Genomic DNA, 27,542 nt, shown 5'->3' with positions numbered 1-27,542 from the left:
TTCATTGCACCGCATCCAAGAGATGCTGCGCGTGCTGCGCAAGGGAGGAGCGGGCCGCGGCGGCCGTGTACGCCCCGTTGGGGCGATTCTGCGTCGCTGGAAGAGCGAAGAGACCGCCCCACCGGTGCAGAAGCTCAGCGACGACATCCGCCGCTCGCAGGAGGAGACACGGCGTGTGTTGCTGCTGATCCGCACCTTCAAGCAGGTACGCTGGTGGATCTTCAGGGGCTTCAAAGGCAGAACTGACAGGCTGCTGGTATTTTTCCTTTGATAGTATGGACACTACGTCGCCCAGATCGACCCACTGCAGAAACGTAAGGCTTGCGCGAGGAGCGTGGAGACGCACGACGAGGAGACTCACGTGTATTTTGTTGCTGCTGCTGTTGCAGGGGAAAAGCTGCCGGAGCTGGAGCGCTGGATCAACGGAGACCGCTGGGTAGAGACGCCTTTCTTCGACGAGTTCAATCTGCGCAGCCTCGCGTCCAAGAATCTGCTCGAGCTCACGACGCACGGTACCAAGCAGTCGGTGGTCGCAACCATCTGCTTAGGCTCCTGAAGCTGACGCTGTCTGTTTTTCGTGATTTGTGCAGGCTTCACGGCCAGTGACTTGGACCGCGAGTTCTTCATCGGGCAAGATCTTTCAATTGGGCCTGTAGCGACACTGCGAGAGGTGCAAACTGCGTCATTTGGCGGTAGGAATGGGGCGGTCGTGTCTGACGTTTGAGCTCGCTCGTGCTGTGACTGCAGATTGTGACGGAGCTGCGAGAACTGTTCTGTGGACACATCGGACTGGAGTACCAACACCTGCGCAACCGTGACGCTGCGTTATGGATCCGTGAGCGCCTGGAGAAGTACAAGGTGCGGCGAAGAGGGTGGTCGAGATGGTGATATGTTTCTGATTTTCGCATTCATCGTTGCGTTACAGGGCAATGTGCATAACGACGAAGAGAAGGTTGATATGCTGCGCCAAATGGTGCAGGCAGAACTCTTCGAGCGATTTCTAGGCCGACGTTTCTCCGGAGCTAAGCGTTTCTCTATCGAAGGAGGCGAGAGCTTGATTCCTGGTCTCTGTGAATTGCTGGAGAGCGCCAGTGACCACGGTGTGGAGGTCGTGCAGATGGGAATGGCTCATCGTGGCCGTCTAAACGTCCTTGCCAATGTTCTGCAGCGACCTCTGCGCTCCATTATTTCTCAGTTCCAGCCATACTTGCCAGATGAACCGGATTACCCGAACAACTCTGACGATGTCCGGTATCACCTCGGAACCTCGTCAGGCATTGAAATGCGGAACGGGAAACGTCTGGAGGTGAATTTGGCCGCTAACCCGTCGCACCTCGAGGCGGTGAACCCTGTTGTGCTTGGTCAGGCGCGTGCTTGCCAAACCCAGCTAGGAGACAATGGTAGTCGCGTTATGCCGATTCTGATCCACGGAGACGCTTCAATGTTCCAGGGATCGGTCCGAGAGGCATTGGGATTCAGTTCACTGGAGGACTTTCGAACGGGAGGAACGATTCATGTGATTATCAACAACCAAATCGGATTTACCACGCTGCCAAAGAACGCTGACTCGGCAGTGTATTGCACGTACGTACTTGCACCTCGTCGTTGAGATTTACAGGTAGGGCAGTGGTTATAACTTGCTCTGGTCTTGTTTTTCGTACCCAGTGATGTAGCCAAGGCTTCCAGAAGTCCGATTTTTCACGTCAACGCTGATGATCCGGAGGCAGTAGCGAAGGTGATGAGAATCGCCGTTGAATTCCGACAAACTTTCCACTGTGACGTGACTGTCGATTTAGTGTGCTACCGTCGGCATGGCCACAACGAACAAGATTCACCTGAAATCACAGCACCAGTCATGTATCACTTCATCAACAAGCACCCGACAGTCATCAAGCTTTACTCACAAAAACTTGCGAGTGAAGGCGCTCTCTCATCTACGGACTTCGCGAAAATGTGTTCTGCATTTGAGGAACACCTTCTTTCGGAGTATCACCACTCGCGTGAAATGCATTCTGGATGGGACAACCCGGGCGACACGTCGTGGAAAACCGAGTGGTATGCGGAGAGCAAGAGCTCGCCACCAAATCCCACTGAGGAAGCTCCAACCACCTGCCAACTAGGCGACAAGCAAGTTTACGATAGATCGACAGGTGTCGATAAAAAGTTTCTCGAGCAGGTTGGGGCCCAGTTGTTCCGGATCCCCCAAGGATTTTCTGCACACCGAAAGGTTGAAGCCATTATGAACAATCGTCTGCGCGCTGTTGAGACTGGGGCCCGCGTGGACTGGGCAACGGCCGAAATGCTAGCGTTTGGTTGCCTACTGGTGGAAGGAGTTGATGTTCGGCTCAGTGGACAAGACTGCGAGCGTGGCACGTTCAACCAACGTCATGCCGTTCTTTACGACCAATTTGAAGCTCTGTCCGGACGCAATTCATCGTACACGCCCCTGCATAACATTGATGTGGAGGGCATCAGGAGCATGCTGCAAATGACTGGATTGGAAAAAGCGCCGCGAGGTCGCTTCGATGTGGTCAATAGCCCCCTCAGCGAAGAAGGTGTGCTTGGATTCGAGTATGGCTATTCATTGCAGACTCCCATGGGTTTGACGATATGGGAAGCTCAATTCGGCGACTTTGCCAATGGTGCCCAAACGATGATCGACACCTTCATTACTACTGGCGAACAAAAGTGGCAACGGCAGTCAGGTATCGTTCTCAACTTGCCCCACGGCTTTGAAGGGCAAGGACCCGAGCACAGTAGTGCACGGATCGAACGTTTTCTCCAGCTAGTCAATGAAGACAGCGATGATTTCGCGGCGGAGGAAGATGTCGATGCTGCCAATACGCGAGCAAATGTGCAAGTGGTGATTCCATCCACTCCTGCTCAATATTTCCACGCGCTCAGGAGGCAGATCTCCTCCAGCTACCGCAAACCTTTGATTATGTTCACCCCGAAGTCGCTTCTCCATCACCGCCCGTGTAACTCGGATTTGGCTGACTTCACGCTTGGGACTTCGTTCCAGCGAGTGCTCCCGCCGCACCCTGACGACCAAGTGACGATGGTGAACGACGATGAGGTAGGTATCGTTTGTTTCCCCATTATTCGGTCTGTGTCTTACACTTATCTGTTTGCCATCTAGATTTGCAAGCTAGTTATCTGCTGCGGCAAAATCTACTATCCTGTTCGCCTTGGCCTGCGAAGCCGTGGAATCCGAGACATTGCCACGGCTCGCATCGAGCAATTGGCCCCGTTTCCATTCCATGAAGTGGCCGACTGTATTGCTCGCTATCCGAAAGCAGAAATCGTGTGGGTCCAGGAAGAACCGAAGAACATGGGCGCTTACGCTCATGTATTCCCTCGGCTACTGACGGTGATGAAGCAGCTCGGAGACTCTCGAAAGCTGTCCTACATCGGACGCCCACCATCCGCGTCACCAGCGACAGGACAGTATGAAGTCCACGTTCAGGAGATGAAAACGATCGTCGATGAGGCGCTGGCATGAAGAAGTCGGCTGTAATCATTAGCTGCTATTGCTGTTTGCAGATATTTTGGCCAACGCATGCTTATTATCTCGTCAATAATCTCGATTTTAATCCATCCAGCTCTTAATTAAGACCTAGGTCTGATTTATATATATCGCCAGTACTGGTCTAACATGCAAGCTTGGGGCTCTGTTTTCCCGACCAAAACGCTTTTCTGCGGCTTGGAAACGCAGAAATGCCATTCTAGACGGGCCAAACCGAGTTTCTGGGCCTAAAAGCGGCCTTCACCAAAGCACAAAGCTAAAACAGCCCTCGCCTATCTCGTGTCCACTCATAGTAAGAGACAGGCGTGGTCTATTTTAGAGGTCTATTTTAGAGGACAAAGTATTTGCAAGCGGCATAATACTACAGTACTGCTCCCGACCCCAGCGATTCACGCGTAATGCTGCTGCGATTGTCAGCTTTAGCTTAGCGGTATGGTGGGTTTCGTGAAAGAGGTGCACCACAAGTTCGAGCTCAAACGCTCGAATGAGCCAGCACGTCATCATGCTTTCATTACACAGTTCTACCACTTTCTTACTTCGATAGTACGGCCGCACTACTGCCGTTTTCGTCTACTGCTGGGCCGCCAGCCACGCGTCGCGGGCGGGCACGGCCGTCTTGCAGTTGTCGCTGAACAGACCATCGATGCCCATGTCGAACAGCTCCAGGTACTCGAGCGTGGCGTTGCCCGAGTAGTTGACGGCCAGACGGTAGTTCTCGTCACGCATCGTCCACGTGTGCACCTTGAGCCCGGCGGCGTGCGCGTCCTGGATGACGTTCGGGTACTCAAAGATGGTGTAGTCAGCGTCCGAGACCTGGCCGTCGCCGTTCGAGTCCACAGCGTTGCCGTCCGCGTCCACCTCAACGGCCACAGCCTTGAGCATGTATCGTTTCCAGGGCGAGATGATGTCGGCGTACGTGGCGACCTCAGCGAGACCCGCCGGCGTCGTGAGGTAGCCGAAGTAGTCCGTGCGGTTGGCCAGGGTCCAGTCATACGGGCGGTCGGACGGCGCCTTGAAGATGACCTCGCCCGTTTTGGGGTCGCTGTCGTAGCCGTCGATGAGCTGCACGAGCGTGAGGTTGGTGACCTTGTTAAGCTCGCGCAGGTTCTCCGTCTCGAACGACTGAATAAAAACCGGCGCGTCTTCATGGTTCCACCCATACTTGGTCAGCAGCTCGAGCATGGTGTTCTCGATGGGCAGCCCCAGCGCCTTGTGGAAGCTCGAGTGCTTGACCTCCGGGTAGATGGCGATGGTGCGGTTGTACTCGGCCGACTTGTTCTGCGCCAGCTGGATGACCTCCTCGAACGTCGGGATCGCGTACAGGCCGTTGTAGCTCTGGTCGCGCTCGGGCAGCGGCTGCACGGCGCGCAGCGTCTTGATCTCGGCGAGCGTGAAGTCGCTGACGAAGTAGCCCTCGGTCACGATGCCGTCGAGCGTCTTGTTGGTGAGGCGGTCGGCGAACTCCGGGTGGTCGGCCACGTTGGTGGTGCCGTCGATGTAGGGCTCGTGGCGGACGACCAGAACGCCGTCCTTGGTGCTCACGAGGTCGGGCTCGATGACATCGACGCCCACCTCGATGGCGAGCGTGTACCCGGGGATAGTGTGGTCGGGCAGGTAACCGGGCGCGCCGCGGTGGCCAGTGATCGTCGGGTGCTTCAGGGAGCTCAGCTTCCACTCCGGGTTGACGGTACTCGCCGACGGCGCCGACGACTGAGTAGCGCTGTCGGTGGTGGTCACCGAGGCGTCTCCGCAGACGTCCGCGTTCGCGTTGGAAGCGGCGAATGCCAGAGCGAGAGCACCTGCGTACCAGACGTTGACCATGGCGGCGGGATTGAAGTTCTTGGGGCGCTGGGACTGCGGCGGCGAATTGAGAAGTGAGCGTGAATGGCAGCAGCAGCAGGCGAGCAAGGGATCGGGCTCGGACGACGCCTACGTAGTCATTGCAAGTTGCTCTTCCGCGGCGAAGATGGGGATTCGTAGCGCCTAGTCTCTGCGAGGGGCAAGGACACCGTATCTCCTGGCACGAACGCATAGTGAAGCGAGGCGAGGCGAATCCCCGTGGCCCCTTAAACCAAACTAAAAAATCTATGATACATGTATCGGCAACTAAAAGGATTCGAGAGGAACGAGTTGTTGGCGATTAAGCAAAGGGGCGAGCAGTGAGAAATCTCCACGATGGTCTACTGTACATGCACGCACATGCCACGAAGACTTCTTTCGGACCGCTGAAGCATCGGTACCTCGGGGCAGATGGAGGACTATCGAGACGATTGCGCGCGCTCGCCCGGCGCAGGGGCGACTTGCTGTGGTTTCCCTTCCGCCGGCACGGATTGTCTGAGCTCGACGAGCGAGCGAAGCCTTCAGATGGGCTGCAGCGAGTTGCGTTCGCGATCCCAGGCATCATGCCTGCCTGGTGGGAGTCATTACAGCAACTCTGCTACAACTCCACGATATCTCGTTGGGAGCAACACAGGCGTTGCTGGTAATTTATCGCAACTTATCTTTCGTGAAAATTGTCAATAGCTGAAAACATGATTTTTGTGATATCATTATTTCCGTTTAGGTACGACGTGCCGTAGCCTCCCATTTTGTTTTACGTCAACGGGGAGAACGCGAAGCTGCAGCAGCACCATCGCGTCGGGGATGGCGACGCACGGAGCGCAAGGGGAGGCGTCTGAAGAACAAGGTGCGACACAGAAGCTTACGCGTATCCATATCAGTTGCTAACAAGTTTTGTTGCAGGGCGTCGCACTAGCATACGGCCACGTAAGACCGTTGACTACGTCCAAGCGGCCCACGGCTACACGAAAGACGACGAGGGCGACGAAGACTATGTCGAGGAGGAGGTGATTCCGGACGAAAAGGAAGAAATCAGCGTGGAGGAAGTGGAGAAGGACGACGAGGAGGTGAAGGGCACGGAGGTGGACGACGACGACGAGGGTACGGAGAACTCGGAGGTGGACGACGACGAGGAGGGTACGGAGAAGAACTTGGTGGAGGAGGACGGCGAGGAGGCGAAGAACTTGGTGGAGGAGGACGGCGAGGAGGCGAAGAACTCGGAGGAGGAGGACGACGAGGACGCGAACGAAGTGGTGGCGAAGGACACGGAGGAGGAGAGCGTGGAGGACGAGAAGGAGGTGGAGGACGTGGAGGACGACGAGGAGGCGAAGGCCATGGGGGCGTGGAGAACGACGAGTGTCGTGTAGGAAAACACGAGTTTACGAGTCCTCGCCCTATCAACCGAAGTCTCTAGGACGAGCCCTACCAACAACACACGCCGTCTCCGAAGAGTCGGCGATAGATTGTCGGGATAATAAACCTGAAGACCAGGTCCGATCCCTTATAGGGGCTGGAATGTGCCTCCCTGTGTGTTGCGGGTCAGGTAGGTTTACCCTTCGTTAAAATATAAGAGCACCCTTAGCCACGAGCCACGGCTAGGATGCAATGTGTAATACGTGCTTTCGCACTAAACCTCTGTGGTCCCTCAGAAAGGAAGGGTACCAGGCCAATCGAAGCCTCTTACAAGGGCGCCGGGGCGAAGCCTCGGCTAGAAGTCAAATACACTGGGAGGTCCTTGCCTCACACCCAGTCAAACGTACAACTGTACACAGAGGTCTCTAATACCTCCCAACACTCGGCCACCTACTCACTCTTGGCCTTACCAGGATGAACACTCGGTCAATGCACCTTATGCTCACCGGCAGACATACCCCGTGCAGCCGAGTGTATCCAGACCCTACGCTAAGCTTAGCGACTTACCGTAGACGGACTTGACCCTTGTGTGGCTTGGGGGGGAAATTCTGCTCTGTTTAATGGTTTAGGCCTCTCCTATAGCTAATCCCTAAGGTCTATACAAATATCGAGTGTGGACCGAGCTTTCGAGCTGATCCTACAATCGGACGAAGCTTCGTCCTAAATCCGAACTCCTACTGGGCATAATGTGTACCCACTATGAAACTTCGGAGGCCTCGGCAGGCGGTTTATTTTGAGCCGCCGAGACCCTCCTGCCACTCCGTAGTCTCTATCAATCTTCTGGGCACTAACGCGCGGGGAATGTGACCGACCAATCAGAGCCCTCGGTCAGCCATCTCTCGCAAGCTCAAGGCAGTTAGACCTCGGCCGGAACTCGCCCGGCCGCAGTCATTTCCCGATCTCACACGAGGAGGCGAAGACCATGGGGGGCGTGAAGGACGACGAGGAGGCGAAATGCGAAGAGATGGCGGGCAACAGCGCCATGTTCGCCGTCGAACATGCGGTCGGTCCGAACGAGAAACAAGTGGACGATGATGACTTGTTCGGTGATGATGGCGATGACGACACCACCGCCACGCACGTGAAGGCCAAGTCGGACGGTGGCATGGCTGCTGCCGTCATCGACGATGATGACTTGTTCGGCAGTGAGGACGATGAAGAGACGGTGAACGACGTGGTGGACAAGGACTCGGTGGCGGAGGACAACGACAAAAGCGCTGGCAGCAAGCGGCAAGTGACGGGTATGTTGTACTATGTGTTGTTTGCAATGTTGAGCGTTATTGTTGTACTAATGTCTATTCGTGTTGCGTTGGTGTATTATTGAGATAGGTTTCGAAGAATCTATCCAGCAATTTGTACGCGCGGCCCGGGAAGAAGCCGAAGCTGAAGCCGCTGTCCAAGCGTCGAGTGCCCGCCGTGCAGCAGCCGCTGCTACTTCCACGACGGCTAGGAAGAAAGCTACAGCACGAAAGCGCAAGCCGTCCCCGGGTCGAAGTGGAGTTGGTGCTTCACCTCCCAAACATGGGAAAGGTGGGAGGAAGGAAAAGGCGCAGGCTGTTGTCACGTCAGCAAGTGACCAGCCGCCACCACATCATCGTGAGCGCCACCGCACTAAACGTGGGAGGAGCGGGAGAAGATAGTCAAGGCGCACAACGCAGTCGACAATTTGAGGCCACCTCTTGCCAAGAAGTCCTTCGCCAATTGGGGCGAGTTCGAGGCAGCGCTCAAGGCCTATCAAGACGCGAACTTGGTGCTCTACCGCGTTCGGACCTCGCTATCGAAAACGAGCCACGACGGCTACGGGTTATGTTGCTGTTACAGTATGGTGCTTCTATTTATATTAATGTTGCTTCTTATGTTGTTAACTGTGTTGTTAAGTCTACCCGGGGTCCAAAAGCTCCCCGGTCACTTCACCCACAAGTTCAAGACGATGTGGTGCACAAGAAAGCAACGTGGTGTTATTTATGTCAAGATGCGTCTGCCAACGTTGTGGTTCTCTCATCAGAAGAGAAATATTGCTATGCTAAAGCTGTGTTCGAGCCTGTGATGGAGCACCTAGCAGGATTAGCAACCCCAGCTTTCGTCGCAGCCTTGAAGTCCTGGAAGGACATTGTTCGAAGCGGGTTGGCGACCGTTGAGGCAGATTCTACTACCAGTCCTGACGAAAGCGAGGAATCCGACGATCCAGACACGTCTGACACCGCATCCGACATCACGCCGGCTGATTTAATTGACAGCATGAACTTCATCCAGGAGTTGGAGCTAGATAAAGCGGGGTCCGACAGCACGGCTTCAGCCTCTAAGCGAGAGGCTACAGCAGAAAACAATGAAGCAACATTGGCGGCAACATCGAGCAAGACTAGTGGGGCAATGCTAACTAAGTCGGCGTCAATGTCCAAGGCTGCCCCTCCGCTTCTACCCAAAGCAACATCGCCTTCTACGCCGAAGCTGTACCCAACCAAAGCGGTGTTACCCTCGAAGAAAAAGTGCTATCCTACCAAAGCTGCCGTACGTGTTAAAACGGCAGCAAAAGCTGCAAGTAAGGGAGGGATCCTGGAGGTGCTACGTATTCCCAAGAAACCTAAGGTGCGCCGCACTACCCGAACCAAACTGAAGCAAACCAAGCTGGTCAAGGGGGCGAAACCTCAAAAGCTGGCTGCAATTGTCCTCCCAGACAAGAATGTGCCGTCGCTGTCGCGTGTTTTAGAGTGGGCAAACAACACTATTGACCGCAACCATGTCAGCGGAATCCTGGCAAACTACCCAACCATCATGGACGACGACTTCATGAACTCGCGCGTCGCTCACAGCAAGCGCGATCACGTCTACGCTGACGACTACGACTACAACTTTGTGATTCCAAAGAATCTCGTCGTCAAGTTGGAAGCCGTGGTCAAAGCGGAGAAGAAGAAGCGATCAAAGTCCAAGTACTTCAACCAAACCGCGGATGACAATCATCCGAAGGGCACTACCGAGGAGATCATCGCCTACTTCCCCGGAGGAACCCCGCAGTTCACCAGGTTTGTAGTCACCAAGTTGCTCATTATGTTGTACTATGCGGTACTCACAATGTTGCTTGTTATGTTGTTATGTTTTGTGTTGATGTTTGGTACTGCTCAGCGCCGCAGTGTTCAGAATGAGCGAGTTTTACAACGTTGTCCGCAAGCTTGATGCGTGGAAGGAGGATGTGCATTGGCTACTGTCGACTAAATGGGACGCAATGACGGACAATCCTGAGCTTTTCGACGTGGAAACGGACTCGGACGAGCTCACAGATGACACCACAGGGGCCAAGCACGTGGCCCTGGCAAACGAAGTGCTGGAGCAGCTTGAAGGAGCTTCTCTGAGCTCCACATTCCGATTGGCAAGTGGCGCAGCCACTGTAAAGCTGGACAGATTGGTTGGGATGCTTGCTCGCAAGGAGATGCTGTCTGATTCGATCATTGATTTCGCTGTCAGATGTATCTGTGACGCCCTCGGAGATTGCTACGCGTTGGATACGTATGCAGCTACGTTTTGCTGTCCTGACCCGCCCCAGACCCGCATTTCGAACATGCATTATGTTGTTTTGCCAGTTTAGCTGAGCAACATACACTGGGGTGTCATCATTGTCAGTATCATGTACCAGGCTGAACCACCGTCAATCACACCCTACTTCTACGAGCCGCTGTGTGATCCGCAATATCGAGCGACTATCGAAGATACCTACGAAGAGACGGTAGCGCCATTTCTGCTGGGCTGGCACGAGAAGACAATGATTGGAGTGGGTTATCCTGTTGTGGAGGATGGTGTATGGCTGGATGCGCCGAGACAGCCCGATGGAACGTCGTGCGGCGTTATGGTGATAGCCCAGGTGTATTGCATGTTGAAGGATAATGTGGTATTCGAAAGTGGCAGTTTCCAACGCTGTTGACCCGCCAGCCCGACAATCAAGTTCAATCAAGGGGCGATCAAGGCGAGGTCAAGCGAGAGACGGAGATGGCTGCTTCTGATTGGATTATGACATTATCCTCGGTAGAGTGACATGACAGGCAGTGGCCGAAGCCTCGTCGGGTCCTAATGGAACCCCGAACGAGGCTTCATGGTACCCACTTTTAGGTACAGATGCATTTAGTTACGTACTTCGGCCGCACTTATTAGTGTAGCCGCGGTCGTCATTTGATGTGTCCGGAATCGCCTTATTGCGATCGTTCACACTAGATATTTGTATAGGGACATAGGACTCATCATAGGATGACCCCCAGGGCCTCAGAAAACTCAGTAATAAAAAGACAGTCTTCCCCCAAAGCCAACAAGGGTCAAGTCCGACTTCGGTAAGTGTAGCTAGCTTATTGTAGTGCCTGGACACGCTCGGCTGCGTGTGGATGCCTGTCGGGGAGCTTGTCGTGCATTGACCGAGAGTTTCCTTGGCAGCGCCAAGAGTTGGCGTGGCCGGAGAGGCAGGAACGGTATTAGGGTATCGTTCAGTATATATTTGTGGGATTAGAGTGTCCCTGAGTGTATTAGTCTACCTACCGAGGTTTTACCTTGGTCCCCCTGTATAAGGCCTAACACGCCGGTACCCTTCCTTTCTGGGGTTGCGCGAAAGCGCTACATAGTATCCTAGCCTTAGCTCGTGGCTAGCGGTACAGGTTTTTGGGTTGACCGAAGACAACCTAAGGTGCACAGAGGCGCTTGCAACCGACCCGGTGTAAGAGATCGTTCCTGGTCTTCAGGTTTTGATCCAATAAGCGCTTACCTTTGCGGGTTAGCGTGTTGTTGGTGTGACGGGGCACACAGCACTTCTTAACAGAGGAAGCAGGAGTATACAAACTCCAAGTGAACAGCCGTTCACGTGTCCCTGGTCTGAAGGGGACGACTTGACTTGAAATGCGGTAGATCTAAGACTGAATGTATTTATAGGTTGGTACAGATTTGGCCTGCATACAAATCCTAAGTTCCCTATAGTTTGTGTCATACAAAATGAATCTGTTGGCTCTGAGGCCACTTGGGTCACTATCCAGGGGAGTGGCCGATGTAGCCATCCCGGAATAGTGACAGGGTCACTATTCCATGTAACCCCGTTACATCCTCCCCCACTTAGATTCGATCTTATCGACCAATCAGAGCGAGGTTACGCCGGCGACTCACATTTCACTTGCAAAGTCGAAATCCATCGACAACGGCGCGAGCTCTGGCGCCTCGGCTCCCGGGCCTCACAGAGCAACTGGCGCATCGCCGAGCAAGCCGCAGGGTCTCCACGTCGACCGGAAGCATGCCTCCAAAGCGCAGTGCGCGCAGTGCGAAAGCACCTCCGAAACCGCGGGCCGTAGGGCCGAAGACCAGGGCGGCCAAGGCCAAGGACGAGTCGTCCGCGCTGGTGGAGGCCACGAAGGCGGCCGAGGAGGTGGTGCGCTCTCGTAGCAGCACGCCGGAGAGTGGCCGTCAGGCCGGGGCTCGGAGCAAGTCTCCTGACGCCGCGCAAGGCAAGGAGGAGAGTCCTCGGGGCCATAAAAGCCCGGCTCGCGACTGGGAAGCCGCCGTCTTTGACTGCACGATGGTCCAGTACTCCGGTGAGAGTTCACCCGACGACGAGAACGTCTCGGAGGGCAGCACGCACGCTGCCGAAGGCACGGAGCTGGCGGCAGGCGACATGACCAACGCCTCGACCGACGCAAAGGCCTCGTCAGAGAAGGAGGCGGAGGACGCCGAGTCCGGCTCAGGCGACAGCAAGCAGTCGCACGACGAAGTCGCCATGGCCGACGCTGGGGTCGTGGCCAAGAAGTCGCCAAGCGACGCGGGCTCCAAGCCCAAGGAGGTGCTGGCATCCAAGCATCTGACGCTGGCACAAGGTCGTGAGCGTGCCCAAGCGTCGAAAGCGGCTGCCGCTGCGAAGGCCGCCGAGGCCAAGGCGAAGAAGCGTTCAGCTTCCAGGTCGCCTCGAGGCTCCAGCTCCAAGCTGTTCATCGACTCGGAGTCTGAGGACGAGGAGGGTGCCGTCCACGAGCCCAAGGAGCTCTCCAACAACCTCGACGAGCAGCAGCAGCAATACCACGCTGCTAGCTCGGGTGCGTATGCCAGGCAGCCGACTGCCACGACTGCCATCGAGTCTTCTTCAGGCGGGGATGCCACGTACCCGCAGGGCTACTTCCCACCCGAGCCTGGCACTGGTGCGCCAGCGCTGTTGGAGAGCTCTCGGCTTCTCGTGGCCTTATCGGCGGGTACACCTCGAGGGGTTCCTATGAGCGTGCTCTTGTTGAGAAAGAGCCACTCTTTCTTGGCGACGTTGAAGCCGCCCGGTGTGTGCTGCTAGCACCACACAAGCTCACACTGATGGAGTTCACCACGCTTCGCAAGAAGCCGGAGGACAAGGGTGGACTCCATCCTGTGTGGGGTTTCCACTGGGTCAAGCCGAATGACAACATGACCTGGCGAGGTGGAAACCTCTTCTGGCGCTACGTCCAGCGCAAAGGGTATTCCGACCAAGAGTTCAAAGAACTCCGTGAGGATCGCACTCTGTCCGCAATCCTGGACGTGCGCGAGCTCCGCATCGAGTTCGCTCAACTCGTGAGCAAGCGCAAGCTCCACTCGAAGATGGACGAGCTGAAGCAAGAGGCGAGAGCCAAAACTCGTGAAGAGCGTGGGCGTGGTGCGACTACGTCTGCTACCGTGCCCCGGGTACCAGCCAAGAAGCCAAGGACTACTTACGAAGCTGCCGCTGCTTCTCGTCCCATATCGCAACAGCCTTCGGGCAGTCTGCCTGGAGCTGCTCAACGGGCTCCCACGAGTTATCCGACTCAGGGTAACCCCTCCACTTCACGAGCAGCTGGCGCTTGCCATGGAGCCGCCGCTCCCGGACGACTCGTTCCACGTGGTAGTGGATCTGCCCATTACGATCAAGGAGGGCCGGCGGTGGCCTCGCACGGCCATAGCTACGAGCCTGAGGCGACGCAGCCGTATGCTGGGGCCCCGAGTCAGGTGGTGGCCCTGCATCAAGAGGAGATTCGTCTTCTCCGGGACCGTGTGTACGTCCTCGAGATCGCGCTTGGCGTCGGCCTTGGTGGCGAGGCTGCCGCTCGTGCTGGTCAGCCTGGTGCCGTGGAGCGGCTCCGTGAGGATGTTGCCTCGCTCTATCACGAAACTCGCAGTCTCCATGGCCGTGTGGATCGTCGAGCCGACCTGTCGTCTTACGACTCGCTGCGAAACCAGCTCGCTGGCCTTCGGGCCGAGCTTCATGGCCACGCGCCGTATCTGGAGCAGCAGCAGCCCCACTCGTATCAGGCCCAGTTTGGTCAGGGCTCGTACGGGGCCCCTGCGTATACTGCTCCGATGTACGCCGCAGCCGTCTTACGACCAGCGCGCGTATCAGGCGCCTTACCGCGACTCGACGCCGCGCTTCGAGGAGCTGCGCTCTTCTCCACCGGGCCACCCACCGCTTCCTGCGGGGCAGCCAGAGCCAGAGGGTCATGGTACCTCTTAAGACGACCCACGTAAAACGTCGGGTGAGTCGTCATCGACTTGGGCAAGTCTATGGTATACGCCGCGCCATGCCGGCTGAGGACCGTGGAGGGTCCAATGAAGCGGTGCTTCAGCTTGTTGCTCTCGACCGAGCTAACAGTGTTTAGCGGTAGGTTTCTAGTATCTAGGAGAACTAAATCCCCAACCTTAAACACGTTCATGTTTCCTCTTCCATTTCGGTCAGAGTACTCCTTCTGTTTATCTTGGGCTTGCGCCATGGTGTCTCGCACCCTGCTGATTATGTTCAGCCTGTCTTCGGCAAACGAGGACAGTTGCTTCCGTAAGGTGGCTGGACTCACGTCCGAGACTTGGGAGGAAAAGTTTTCCAAGCCTCTCCCCCACTTAGGACCGAAGCCCCGGTACTGCCTCGTAATGTGAGCGGCACCTGAGGGTGGCGCAACCCGTTCAGGTAAAAGGGCGTAAAGCCCGTCGATGCATGTACCGCATTGTTGAGTGCGAACTCAACCATGGGCAAGCGATCAGCCCAAGAGCGGGGCATCTCCGCGCAGATACTGCGGAGCGTGTCTTCGAGCACGCGATTGACGCGCTCCGTCTGGCCATCCGTCTGCGGGTGGTCCGCCGTCGACATCGACAGTCGTGTGCCGAGAAGGCGAAACAGCATCTGCCCGAACGTAGCGGTGAACCGCGGGTCTCGATCAGAGACAATGGTCTCGGGCAGACCGTGGTGTCGGAAGACACAGTCCATGAACAGGCGAGCGACCTCGTCGCCAGTGACGGTGTCACGAACTGGAGCAAAGTGGACCATCTTGCTCAGACGGCACACGAAGGCAACAACACCAGTGTTGCCACGGTCATCGGCCGGAAGTCCGAAGACAAAGTCGAGACTCATCGACTTCCAGCAGTCCGCTGGGACCGGCAGGCTCTGCAATGGTGCCGAGGCGTGACCGGCAGGCTTCACGCGCTGGCACGTCTCGCACGTACGGACGTAGGTGGCGACCCACTTGTACATGTGACGCCACCAAAACATCTGCGAGACAGACGCGTACGTCTTCTCACGGCCGAGATGGCCACTGGATGGAGCGTCGTGCGCCTCCATCAGGATGTCGTACTTGAGATCCTCGTCGTTGGGCACGACAATACGGGGAGGATCCTCGGGCTCGACCCTATAGTGGAGCAAACCGTCAGCCCACTCATAGCGGCGCAGCCTTGCACGTTGTCGGGGCGTGAGCCACTCGGCCTTGGCTTCCGAGCCAGAGGCCAAGAACCGCACAAGAGGTTCGAGACTGGCATCGTCTCGGTACCCCAGCTTGATGCGATCATACAGATCCGTCGTGACCCAACTAATATGAGCAAGCTCGTAGTCGGGTCGGCGCGACAGCGCGTCGGGAAGCACGTTCAACTTGCCCGGCTTGTACTCGACACGGAAGTTGTATTCCGTGAAGAATGACAGCTAACGCGCCATCCGCTGTGAGAGATGCGGCGTGTTGACGGCAGTCCGCAAGGACGTGTGGTCTGTATAAACGACAAAGGGCGTCGAGCCCAGGAGGTGCACTCGGAACTTGACAAGAGCGTACTTCATGGCAAGTAGCACCTTGTCGTGGACTGGATAGTTCCGTTCGGCCGCCTTGAGCTGCCTGGACTGGAACGAGATGACCCGTTCGCGGCCTTCATCGTCGGCCTGCAATAGCGCACAGCCAATTGCGTAGTCAGACGCATCACAGACTACGCTGAAAGGCTTCGTCTCGTCCGGCAATGCCAGGACTGGCGCGCGCTGTAAGCTCGCTTTGATGTCGTTAAAAGCATCTTGATGGCGACGCTCCCAGCTCCAGTCGACATCCTTCTTCAGGAGATCCGACAAGGGCCGTGCCAGCTCGGCGTAGCCTGCACTATACTTGTGCAGGTAGTTGGCGAGGCCCAACCACTGTCGTAGGTCCTTCTGCGACCGAGGTGGCGGCCAAGCCGCGATGGTTTTCACCTTCTCCGGGTCCGCCCGGACCCCGGCGCTGCTGACGAAGCAGCCCAGGACCTTGATCTCCTCAGCTGCGAATACATACTTGTCGAAGTTGGCGTACAGCTTGTTCGCCCGCATGACTTCGAACACACGTCGAAGGTGCTGGAGATGCACCTCCATGGCCGTCTGGCCTGCCTCGGCACGGCTGTGGACGAAGATGTCGTCAAAGTACGTCTGTGTGAACGCACGCAAAGGTCGGAACAGTTGTGTGACCAAGCGATTGAACGTTGCCGGGGCGTTAGAAAGCCCCTGAGGCATGACCAGCCACTCCCAGAGCATACCGCTCGGCGTGCTCACAGCAGTGAGTGGGATTTCGCTCTCGCGCATCAGGATCTGGTAGTATCCGTCCACCAGGTCCAGCGCGCTATACAGCGTGCAGCCGGCCATGTTGTTGAGCAACACGTCCTTGCGCGGGATCGGTGTCTGCGCAGGCACTGTCGCGCTGTTCAGCTTGTTATAAGCATGAACCAGACGCCACTTTCCGTTCGGTTTGCGAACACAGAAGGTAGGCGTCGAGTGCGGGGACTTCGACTCCCGCACCATGCCTACCTTTGCCTTGGCGGCAAAGAAGGCATCAATGACTTCACACTGCTCCCGGGGAAGAGGCCATTGCCTCGTGACACAGTACTTCGTGCCCGGCACGAGATCGATCTCGTGCCTGATTCCCCTGTCCGGAGGGAGATTGGACGGTGGATCCTTGGACACCACGTCCTCAAACTCCTTCACCGAGGGGTACACCGTGTTCCGGGGGTTCTTAAAAATCTCAGAGCCCATGCGCGACGCGCGCTGTTTCTGGAACTCCTCCAGGACTGCCTGGTCCATGACCGAGGACGAGTTCAACTCGGCCGACGTGGACTCCGGTCGGAGGAGAACCAACTCTGCGATCTCCCCGGCCTTTAGCTCGGCCAAGAAGTCCTCCATGGCGAGCTCCTCAAGGTTCAGCAACTCTGAAACCTCGGGCAGAGCTGTAAGCTCGACAGCTCCTGTCTTGACCCGACTACCGGTCACGCCGTCGAAGATGTGATAACACTCTTCGGCGGCTGGAGCCTTGGCTGGAGGCTCGGAGTCGCTGGCGACTGGCGTCGTCGGCCACACGACTAGGCCCGGCTTACGACGTGACCCTCGGGTGTCTTCGTCTCGTGGCGCCGCCTTGACGGCACCACCGATCTTCTCGATCTCGTGCGAAACTACGTTACCCGCCTTGTCCTTGAGCGGAACTTGGTTACCCGCCTTGTTCTTGAGCGGAACTTGGTTACCCGCCTTGTTCTTGAGCGGAACTTGGTTACCCGCCTTGTTCTTGAGCGGAACTTGGTTACCCGCCTTGCTGGGTGGAACTATGTTACCCACCTCGCCGTGTGGAACTTGGTTACCCACACCAGGAGCGCTTCCAGCGACTCCCGCATCAGTTATGGTCTGAGTGACCTCCTGTGGAACTATGTTACCCACATCGGAAGCGCCTGCAGTGCCTTCCTCATCAGTTACGGTCTGAGTGACCTCGCGTGGAGCTTGGTTACCCACGCCAACGCCAGCGGCGCCTTCTCCAGCAGCCCTTGCTGCCTGCGGTACTTCGTTACCCGTGTGTGGACCTACGTTACCCACCTGGTAGGTGCTGTCCGGCACCTCCACTCTCAGGCCTTGTCCGGCCCGGTCGGAGTCGTCGTCAGTCTCGACGGACCCCAAGAACTCATTAGACGCTGCTGCGCCCTGGCGGCCCTCGCGGGCGCCCCAGCTGCTGCCAGAGGTGGGAACATGACTCACCAAAGCTCTGTCAGAGCGTGGGGGACGGCTGGCCCCGATGGCCTTGCCGCGCCAGTCGATCCAAGGCTCGTGTTTCTCCAGCCACGGCATGCCAAGGATCAAGTCGTACTTGTCCATGTCTAGGACCAAGAACGGCTCCGTGCTGTCGAAGTCCTCGAACTTGACAGTGAGGTTCATGTGGACCCGAGGTACTTCTACCACCGTACCGTCGGCCAGTCTTACCGAGACCAGCCCGTTGCCTTTGCTGCCTCGTAGCGCATCGGCGTACTTGTCGCGATTGCGTGCGACAGTCTGGCGGCGCGCACAGTTCTTAGACGCCCCAGAGTCGATCAAGATTCTCAAGGGATGATTGTATCCCGGTACACTCGCGTGCACCACAAGCAGCCCACCTGGCCTTCTCCGCTTCGAGAGTACAGAGACTCTCAGGGGCTAAGTCCCCATGGCGTGCGCCACCCGCACGCCCCTCATGAAGACTTAGTGTTTCCCCAGTAGGGCGCCCCGCCCCTACTGGTGTCCGGCGTTCCCCTGGTTCCTGGGGCGCCGCTTCTGCCAGCGACCCCTAGAGCCAAAGGGCTTCGAAGAGAACTTCTTCTTCAGTCCTCCCGCGGGACAAGCACGTTTCATGTGCCCAAGCTTGCCAAAGCCGTAGCAGCGAATGTCGCTCTGCTCGGCCATGCCCAGATCCATGGGAACCGGTCCGTTGATCGCTCCATTGCCGGAGTTACCATTAGGCGCACCGCCAGAGGCAGGGTTGCTCTGCCATACCGTGGCGGGGGTACGAGCCTGCTTGTGGCTGTACTCCTCCTGGAGGGCGATCTGAATCGCCTCCTCCATAGTGTTTGCTTGCACACGGAACCGTTGCGTGCGGGCAGGACCGACACGCAGACCGTCCATGAACACGGTCACCTTGATGTATTCAGGCAGGGGGTTCCCCACCAAAGAGGCAGTGAGCACTCGCATCTCCTGGATGTACTCATGCAGCTCGCGCCTTCCTTGTTTGCAGGCGAGGAAGCGCGAACGCTGGCGGTACTCGTAGTTCGCCGGAAGAAACGCGGCCCGCAGCTGCTCGCACAGCTGGGACCATGATGCGAAGCATCCAGGCGTCGTCGCTTCGCGCGTATACGCCCAACTCTTAGCGCGATCACTAAGGTTGGAGAGCGCAAAGGCGACACGGAGTCGCTCGTCCGAGACGAGAGCCGCGTCCATCGCGAGCTCAACCTCTCGAACCCAGAAGTGAATGTTTTCTCCTTCCTTCCCTTCGAAGGGGTGAACCTTTAGCCGCAGGGGCTTCGGTTGCACCGGCTTCGGCGCGGCTGCAGTGACCTGCAGCCCTTGAACGTGGGCGATGAGCCCTCGCTCGTAGGTGTCGAACGCGGTACGCTCAACCTGCTCAGCCGGCGTCGCCGCCGCTAAGCTACGCAGGGCATCTGTCCCAAAGTTGCCTGCCATCTTACGAACGGACTCGTACTGCGAGTCGTTCAGATGGGGAAACTCCGTACGATCCATCTTGGCTCACTCGATGAGACCACAGAGGATTCAGGTAGTCCAATCTACCCGCGTAGGCGTAGGATTGACTACAAGTGCTACCAAGTGTGACGGGGCACACAGCACTTCTTAACAGAGGAAGCAGGAGTATACAAACTCCAAGTGAACAGCCGTTCACGTGTCCCTGGTCTGAAGGGGACGACTTGACTTGAAATGCGGTAGATCTAAGACTGAATGTATTTATAGGTTGGTACAGATTTGGCCTGCATACAAATCCTAAGTTCCCTATAGTTTGTGTCATACAAAATGTATCTGTTGGGCTCTGAGGCCACTTGGGTCACTATCCAGGGGAGTGACCGATGTAGCCATCCCGGAATAGTGACAGGGTCACTATTCCATGTAACCCCGTTACAGTTGGTGTCTCTAATACCTTTTGGTAGAGGAGGATTTTAGTGGAATTACCACACCACAAAAACTTCCGATTTACCAAGGCCACAGTTTCAGCCGATGACGTTGCTGCCATGCGACTACGTATTATGTGGATGATACTTATGCAACATGAAGTGAGTACAATAGCGAACCAAGTAGCCAAGACCGTAGATGCAACCGACCTCGAGTTGATGGCAACCGTAAAGACTTGAATATAGCTCAATTGTGACCTCAAAGCAGTTGTATTTGTTATCGGCTTGATGTTTTCTTCGTGTTCACAACACGCGCGAAGTATTGGTCTAGTCTTGCTCGAGTAGAGCCTCGAAACACTGTTGCAGCATTACGCCGTACGACACCACGTAGCCGGTTTCACGCACAGACACCCCAAGCACCGTTGCGAGACGGACAGCTTCCTCCTTCTCGTTGGCGAGCATTGTAGCCAGCTCGTCGCGCTCGTTTAAAAGCTTGAACGAGTATTTGGCGATCTTGTCCAGTCTGTCTTCCATAGCCTCAATTACCTTGAGCCTAGACATCAACAGACCCTTGCAAACCTTCGCCCTGTGAGCTCGTGATAGACGCGTGCCTGCGTCGGTCGTGGGCGGTAGCGGTGAGGCCGGCAGAGCATCGCTGTTAAGGTCGCCTGGTTCCATCTTCTTTCACGCTTAGTGTGCACCAACAGCCGCTTTGATTCTACTGTGATATTCTGGAGTGCGCTCGGTAACTTTTGCAGTTTCCGTAATTAATCGCAGATAGATTACCGCAAACCCAGTTTTACATAGCAAGCACATACCATGCAACCTCTATGTTGCTTGGTGTGGTGTTTGCTATGTGGAAAAACCCTTGCTATGGTGCCGTAAGAGCTGTCGTCTTGTCGTAATCATGTTGGCCTGGCATGCGCTCTTGGCCGCCGATAGAAAACAGCCGCTGCACTGCACGAACACGGCCAAGGCCGCAGCGAAGCTCTGCAAACACGCATTTCGTTACATTCCCAGATCCAGAGGCTTCCCAAGGGAAAACTTGCTGTGCCGGGCCACGCGCTTTCGAGTCGAAGACAACAGTGTATACATGTACGAGTGACTGAGGGCTGTCGTCTAGGCGCTGCTGACAGGAGCTGGGGCAAATTCCACTCGGTTGTAGTGGAGCTCGCTGAACATGAGGACTATGGGCGGGTTGGTCATCGAGCTGGTATCGCGACACGCTCGCTGGAGCCGAGAGAGCCACTCGTCGAGTTTCGAGCTGGCAAAATAGTGCTCGTCCGCTGAGTCCAGCTGATACCCGCCCTTCACAGTTTGCTCAGGCTCGTAGACTTGGTAGCTGGGGGCCGCCTCCAGACCGTAGGGCACGATGATCAAGAAAATGGGTTGCTGCAGGAGCTTGGCCATCATGCGGAGGGTGACTTCGGTACCCCACAGCTCCGGGGATACAAACGCCGAGACTGCAGACGCCGACTGCGAGATGTCTTGAATGTATTCCTGAAACAGGAGACTCGACTCCTCTTCTGTCAAGGACGCCTCCAGCTCTTGATCGTCACCGGTCTCAAGTCGGTTGACTGCCAGAATGGTCTGTCGGGTGTCGTGAGGGAACTCCACGTCGAATCCGTGGCGACTCGCCTCGGCGATGCCTTGCTTCAAGACTCTAGTCATCTGCTCCAGCTCCTCGTAGTGCTGCGGAGTGTCGAAGCGCATGCCCAATAGAGCCATAGCGATCGCGTAGTATTGGCAATTCCCCGTGGCGGGAGTGGGGGCCGGCTGCAGTCCATAACGCGCAAAGACCTCTTCTGCAGTCATGTCGCTTTGAGGTGGTTCTTTCCACCGCGGATCGGAGCTGGAGGGCACGAAGACGTCGGCAGCATGAGCAAGAGTGCGCTCCACAATGTCACCGATGAGGCGCTGGTGCTTGGTCAGCGAAGCTGGGCGAGGAATAAAGGGAATCTCTCCTTCAGTCCCTGATTCTTTGCTGGATTGGGCTCGGATCGCCAGCCTGGACTTCTCACTACCCACCAGGCTGTCGTCGACATTCTCATACTCATTCAGAGTCGGCGTGCAGGCTTGGTGGGGGCTTTGGATGCTGTCGGTTTCGGGGGCAGGGCATACGCCACGGTTGGTGGCCACGGGAGCCGCTCTGATAGCGACGATGGAAGTGGCGAGCGCTAGGATGAACCAGGCGCTAACCATCTTGCACCGAGGCGAGTAACGCGCAGTGGTAAGCGCGAAGACAGCGTCCTATCGAAGCCAAAGCCAAAGCTAGAAAACGGGAGAACTCGATTTTGAGCTTGTGATTTGACGGCTACGACAGCGCTGTTCCAGGCTGAACGTACTGGTTGCAACGATGGTTGGAGTGGTCAACCTTTGGTTGGCGGTAACTCGGTGACCGGATCATGATCAACAATACCCTGAAGCTGTTCATGACATTGTGGACGAATGGCATAACCGGCAAATGGTAGAGTAGAACGGAAAATGAGAGCAGGATAGTGGTGTACTTAGTACTGCTTCACTGATTGAGCAATTGTGCTCGAACACGTCGTGATGCGCCCACGAAACACAACTGCACTGGGCTAAAAACCACATTCGCCCCCACAACATTACATGTCCGAGTACAACTTCCGGTAAAGCGACTCCTGCTCATGGCGCGCCTCGAGGTAGGCCGCGTGCGCTGACGCATCGGGGTGCGAGTATTCCAGCTGCGTGGTCTCCGCCGGGAAAGACCCAGACTCCTTGAGCGTGTGAAGACCCAAGTACGTTCCGATGAGCACCGCGAGACCTCGCGAGGTGGTTTCGGTAGCGCTAGCCTCGAGAATGAGCTTCTTTCCCAAACAGTCGGCGATCATCTGACGCCAAACTCGAGACGATGTGAGCGCAGTCCCGCTTACGACAACCGTCGCGTCCAGGTCGGCAGAGAATGCTAGCGTCGCAGTTAAACACGTCAGTCAGGCTGAGGGCATTACCGACAATCATCAAACATTCGGGTCAAGCACGTACCAAGAAGAGAAAAGAGCACGCCGATACGCAGCGCAATCGACTCCATGCCAGCACGCAGGAACTCGACGGGAGTCGTCCACTTGTTGATGCCACTGATAGTGCAGGTCGCATTTTCCAGCCAGCCCGGGGAGCGCTCACCGCTCAAAAACGGTAGAACGGAAAGACCATGCTTCGTCGGGGCGAGTTTCTCCAGCTGAGTAGTCAGGTCTGGCCACAGAACAAACAGAGTGAGACTAACGAGTCGGAGCACAGGACTTAGCGACACAGCCACAAATGGTACATACCCTCGTCGCTCAGACGAAGAGACTCGCGGAAGAACTTGTACACCGAGCCACCGTCGCTCAGTGCGCCACCAAGAAGAACCTGGTCTTTTCCAATACGGTAGCACCACAGACCCTTCGGAACCTTCGCGTTCTTCATGGCGTCTGCGCTCAGCACCACGCGAAGTGCAGCACTGGTGCCGATAGTCACCGCGATTCGCCTATGCAATACCCAAACGAGTGAGCAAAACTACGCCATCATACTACTAACAGTCTTCCAAGCACTTACGATGCATCGATGCACTTGGATCCAATGTTCGCGGCGGCGCCGTCCGAGACACCGAGGAAGAATGGCACGTTCGTCAGCTCCGGCCACCGCTTGGCATACGTCGAATTGAGTCCCGAGAACGGGACGGAGGAGTCCACCACCGGCGGCATCTTGCTGCTGTCCATACCAACGAGCTCAAGCAGCCTCGCATCCCACTGACTGCGTCGGAAGTCGAGCAGCCCCATCCACGACGCCTCGGAGAAGCTGACGGGCACGCAGCCATCCTGCGCTGCAGTCGTCCACTTGCCAATCAAATAGCCCGAGATGCTCTGCCACTTGGCGACACGCTCGACCACGGCGGATTCTTCTTCGTGAAGTCGCAGGAACGTGGCGGGCGCGTACGCCGGGTGGATGACCGTTCCTAGAACCAACACATGACACCGTCAGCCCCACGTCGTCACCACTATGGCTCACTCATTCGTCGTACCTGTGCGGTTGTGGGCCTCCTCCAGCTCTCCACGGGCCGCCAGCCTCTCCTGCAGCTCCTTCGCCCACAGCGCCGTCGCCTTCCTCCGGCCAGCGTACTGGAGTAGCAAACACCAACAAGGTCATCAGTTTCAGACCCCCCCCCCCTCTCTTCCCTATAGAGCCACCTTACCGTGTACACTGGCGTGGCAATATTCCCCTTAGCGTCGACGCCCAGCACGTTCATGGCGAAGGTGCTGAAGCCCACGCCCACGAGCTTCTGCGCGAGGTCCGTGGCGCGCAGGAAGCGCATCGTGCGGTCCAGAATCTGCTCCACCGTGGCGGCGATCACGGCCGCGTCGGCCTCCCCGTGGGCGTAGATGGAGCTCACGTGCTGCTGCTGCAGCGAGCCCTGGATGAGCGTCCACTGGGCCTCGGCCACGAGCGCGAAGCAGCTGGCGCGGATCGAGGAGCTCCCGACGTCCACGACGACGACCACGGGCAGCCCTCGGTACTGCTGCGGCTGCGCCAGGCCGCGCACGAACGCCTCGTACTGCAGACGCTGCTGGCGAGCGCGGTAGAGCCACGCGCAGGCCGCCGAGGACGCCGCGAGCAGCGGCAGGAAGAGCTTCATCGCGTGCTGCCGACTAAGGCTGAAGTTGGAGATTGACAAGCTACGCTACGCACGCGGATCAACTAAGTGCGTGCTAAGTGCGGGCGGCGTAGGTGCGCGTGTTAAACGTTAAGACCTACTTCAAGTATGAAATCGCAGGTTTATGCTGTTGCATGGGCGGCCGCACATCGCCACAAGTCAGTGTACACAGTACAGTACGCACCACAGACAGATAGCCGCCATGCTGAGCTCCCGGAGTCTGTCGCTGCTGGCGCCGCCGCTGCGCCGCGCCTTCCACGCGTCCACCGGGCGCCAGGCCATCCAGACCGTCAACGTGCCGTCCATGGGCGACTCCATCAGCGAGGGCACGCTCGTGGAGATCGTCAAGAAGGCGGGTGACGCCGTGCACGCCGACGAGGTCGTGCTCGTGCTTGAGACCGACAAGGTACCGCACAGTCGCCCTATCGTCTCCCTACGGCCTCCAACTGTGTATCATATAGAGATCTGACTGTAGCTGCTGCTGCTGCTGTCGTTGCTGCTGCCAGGTGAGCGTGGACGTGACCAGCCCCGTGGCCGGCACCGTCGTGGAGGTGCTGGCGCAGCTGGAGGAGAACGTGGAGGTGGGCAAGCCGCTCTTCACTCTGGACGACGCGCTGGCCCCCAGCGGCTCCAGCAGCTCTGCACAGACGACGACGACTGCTGCGTCGACGGAGGCGGCCCCTGCTGCTGCCGTTGCCGCCGCCGCTGCGCCGTCCGGACACCGGGTGCCCCTCATCAAGTTCCTGGGCAAGCGCTCGCTGCTGCCGCCCAAGCCGTCGCCGCTGTCCAAGCCGCTGGGCCTCAAGCTGCCGCCGTCCCCGCTGCGCGCTGTGCCCGTACAACCGTCCAGTGCCGACGTCCTGCCCTTCACCAGCGCCAAGCGACTGCCGCTGTCGCCTGCGGAGGTGGAGTCGATCAACTCGGGTCTCGCCTTCCTGTAAGCTTGTTAACCACGCGACGAGAGGCCGTAGACAGCTCTTTGGAGGAGGAACCCGACGCTGGTGGCAGTGGCCTGATGGGCGACTGCGCAGCACTTAGATGGAGAGGCACGGAAGTAAGTCCATTCGAGATCAGAATACACTTAACTCGCACGCATGATAGATATGGTTGGCCATGCCTGCAGCTTCGTCTACCTAGCAACGGACATCAGACAGAGACAACAGCAGCCTCCCCGAAGATCTCGTGCTGCGGGCACACGCCGCCTCCGATGGCCCACTCGTTGCACTCCGGCACAGTGCACTTCTTGCCGCCGCCGTGGGCTTTGCAGTAGCCTCCGCCGCGGTTCGTCTTGACGCACCCCTCCGTCTTGCAGCGACCTCCGCCTCCGTGGCGAATGCAGTGGCCTCCACTGTTGGCCTTGCGCGTGCACTCCGGGAAGCTGCAAGGCTTGGTGCCGCCGTGAGACTTGCACAGTCCACGAGACTGGCTCAACCGCTCGCAACCTGCAACAGTACACCGCGGCTTGCCGCCATGTGCGCAGCAACGGCCAAAGCGGATCTGTGTGGCAATTTACGCGCAAGCACCCATACTGTTAACGACGCCACACCATGGTGATGAATAGATAAACAAACAACCTCGTCACTTACCTGCTTCTTGGTGCAGTCCGGGAACGTACAGGTGAAGCCGCCGCCATGCGCGAGGCAGTATCCGCCTCCTTGGTCGTGCTTGTCGCACCCGCGACGCGAGCAGCGCTTGCCCGTGCCGCCGTGCTCCTTGCATCGGCCGCCGTTGAGAGCCCAGTTGCGGCAGTCTTCAGCCTGACACCGCTTCCCGCCGCCATGCAACTTGCAGCGACCACCGCCGACACACGGCGTCGTGCATCCTTCAACGTAGCACTTCTTGCCGCCGCCATGGGCGACGCAGAGACCGCCGCCCTTGTCCTTCTTGCCACAGCCCTGTACTTTGCAGAAGTAGCCTCCGCCGTGCGCCTTGCACTTGCCCTGGCCTCGATCGTACTTGGTGCAGCCTTCCACCTTGCAGCGCGCGCGTCCGCCGTGGCCGCTACACAGTCCGTAGCGGATCGCCTTCTTGGTGCAGCCGTTCACGGTGCAGTCACGCCCGCCACCGTGGGCCAGGCAGAAGCCCTGGCCAGCATCGTACTTGTCGCACTTCTTCATGGAGCACTTGCGGCCGCCGCCATGCGCGCAGCACACGGCCGACGTGCCCATCGCCACGCGCGTGCAGCCCGTGACCCCGCAGCGCTTGGAGCCGCCGTGGTCCGGACACGTGCGCAAGTTAAAGAAGGCGCAAAACGGCGTCTGGCAGCGGTAGCCGCCGCCGTGGGCGATGCAGAGGCCGCCGGCCTGCGCGAACTTGGGGCAGTTCTCGAAGCGGCACTGGTAGCCGCGGCGCTCTGCGGCGTCCGCATCGGCGTCAGCATCCACTGGAGGTTGGGACGGTGCTGCGGCCTTCTGACCGTTATCTGGCTGTTGCTCTTGCTGGCGCTGGGCGTCCGCTGCCGTCTCCTGTGGCTGCTGCGCGGGCGTCTGGACGCTCTGAGCCTCGACGCCGACGTCTGCGCTGCCTGGAACGGGGTCAGTTGCCTCCAATTTGGTGATATGCACCTGCTTCTCGCTTGGTGGTTGAGCCGCTTCCGCTGGGGTCGCCCTGGTCTGCGCGTCTTCTCCTTGGCCCCTTTCTCCTTCACCTGCTTCTTCTTCTTCTTCTGCTGCTGCGTCGTCCTCGTCGCCTCGCGCGAGCAGCGGCATGGCAAAGGACGGCGGCAGGTCCGACCCGTCCATCCCGTCATCGTCGAAGCGCGGCTCGCCCTCGGCGCCGCCGAACAGCGCGGCGGACGCCGTCGCCACCTCTCGCTCTTCCTCCGTCGCCGCTTCCATCATAGTAACGCACTTAACGGAAACAGTACTTGCAAACTTACCCCTTGTCAGCGAGCGCTGACAAGGGGTAAGTTTGCGAGTATTATTTCCGTTAGTGCTGCGTGCTACTACCAGGTAGCACAATATAGCAACCATGACGGGCATGACCAGGTGGGTCGGCGGC

The 27,542-nt window shown here is 57.6% G+C and overlaps 10 protein-coding genes across 10 annotated transcripts; 4 read left to right on the top strand and 6 right to left on the bottom strand.

Annotated features, from left to right (window-relative positions):
• Nucleotides 1-22: 22 nt before the first annotated feature.
• On the top strand, nt 23-3,502 carry PHYSODRAFT_477094 (hypothetical protein; the record flags this gene model as incomplete). The annotated part of the gene is made up of 9 exons (XM_009516346.1): nt 23-205; nt 275-314; nt 390-512; nt 591-670; nt 748-858; nt 950-1,584; nt 1,666-1,885; nt 1,970-3,076; nt 3,140-3,502. The coding sequence occupies 9 exons, from the start codon at nt 23-25 to the stop codon at nt 3,500-3,502; spliced, it is 2,862 nt and encodes a 953-aa protein (XP_009514641.1).
• Nucleotides 3,503-4,096: 594 nt separating this feature from the next.
• On the bottom strand, nt 4,097-5,347 carry PHYSODRAFT_467898 (hypothetical protein; the record flags this gene model as incomplete). Its single annotated transcript, XM_009516345.1, has 1 exon — nt 4,097-5,347. One exon carries the CDS (start codon nt 5,345-5,347, stop codon nt 4,097-4,099), a length of 1,251 nt encoding a protein of 416 aa, XP_009514640.1.
• Nucleotides 5,348-6,169: 822 nt separating this feature from the next.
• PHYSODRAFT_321173 (hypothetical protein) lies at nt 6,170-6,732 on the top strand (the record flags this gene model as incomplete). The annotated part of the gene is made up of 2 exons (XM_009516344.1): nt 6,170-6,212; nt 6,269-6,732. 2 exons carry the CDS (start codon nt 6,170-6,172, stop codon nt 6,730-6,732), a joined length of 507 nt encoding a protein of 168 aa, XP_009514639.1.
• Nucleotides 6,733-9,103: 2,371 nt separating this feature from the next.
• PHYSODRAFT_408340 (hypothetical protein) lies at nt 9,104-9,829 on the top strand (the record flags this gene model as incomplete). Its single annotated transcript, XM_009516343.1, has 1 exon — nt 9,104-9,829. A coding segment is annotated over one exon (726 nt), but the record flags the coding sequence as incomplete, so codon positions are not given.
• Nucleotides 9,830-17,600: 7,771 nt separating this feature from the next.
• PHYSODRAFT_462863 (hypothetical protein) lies at nt 17,601-19,511 on the bottom strand (the record flags this gene model as incomplete). The annotated part of the gene is made up of 2 exons (XM_009516342.1): nt 17,601-18,196; nt 18,563-19,511. Coding segments are annotated over 2 exons (1,545 nt in total), but the record flags the coding sequence as incomplete, so codon positions are not given.
• A 707-nt stretch (nt 19,512-20,218) lies between these two features.
• Nucleotides 20,219-20,569, bottom strand: PHYSODRAFT_472792 (hypothetical protein; the record flags this gene model as incomplete). Its single annotated transcript, XM_009516341.1, has 1 exon — nt 20,219-20,569. The coding sequence occupies one exon, from the start codon at nt 20,567-20,569 to the stop codon at nt 20,219-20,221; it is 351 nt and encodes a 116-aa protein (XP_009514636.1).
• Nucleotides 20,570-21,121: 552 nt separating this feature from the next.
• Nucleotides 21,122-21,385, bottom strand: PHYSODRAFT_381906 (hypothetical protein; the record flags this gene model as incomplete). The annotated part of the gene is made up of 1 exon (XM_009516340.1): nt 21,122-21,385. A coding segment is annotated over one exon (264 nt), but the record flags the coding sequence as incomplete, so codon positions are not given.
• Nucleotides 21,386-22,500: 1,115 nt separating this feature from the next.
• On the bottom strand, nt 22,501-24,524 carry PHYSODRAFT_470402 (hypothetical protein; the record flags this gene model as incomplete). The annotated part of the gene is made up of 6 exons (XM_009516339.1): nt 22,501-22,820; nt 22,898-23,151; nt 23,178-23,378; nt 23,447-23,846; nt 23,913-24,009; nt 24,084-24,524. 6 exons carry the CDS (start codon nt 24,522-24,524, stop codon nt 22,501-22,503), a joined length of 1,713 nt encoding a protein of 570 aa, XP_009514634.1.
• A 207-nt stretch (nt 24,525-24,731) lies between these two features.
• PHYSODRAFT_343579 (hypothetical protein) lies at nt 24,732-25,483 on the top strand (the record flags this gene model as incomplete). Its single annotated transcript, XM_009516338.1, has 2 exons — nt 24,732-24,948; nt 25,049-25,483. The coding sequence occupies exons 1-2, from the start codon at nt 24,745-24,747 to the stop codon at nt 25,481-25,483; spliced, it is 639 nt and encodes a 212-aa protein (XP_009514633.1). The 5' UTR covers nt 24,732-24,744.
• A 205-nt stretch (nt 25,484-25,688) lies between these two features.
• Nucleotides 25,689-27,382, bottom strand: PHYSODRAFT_321166 (hypothetical protein; the record flags this gene model as incomplete). Its single annotated transcript, XM_009516337.1, has 2 exons — nt 25,689-26,039; nt 26,129-27,382. The coding sequence occupies 2 exons, from the start codon at nt 27,380-27,382 to the stop codon at nt 25,689-25,691; spliced, it is 1,605 nt and encodes a 534-aa protein (XP_009514632.1).
• Nucleotides 27,383-27,542: the final 160 nt, after the last annotated feature.

The sequence above is a fragment of the Phytophthora sojae genome (assembly GCF_000149755.1).
Source record: "Phytophthora sojae unplaced genomic scaffold PHYSOscaffold_1, whole genome shotgun sequence".
Taxonomy (NCBI): Eukaryota; Oomycota; class Peronosporomycetes; order Peronosporales; family Peronosporaceae; genus Phytophthora; species Phytophthora sojae.
This window is presented reverse-complemented; position numbering and strand designations above follow the sequence as displayed.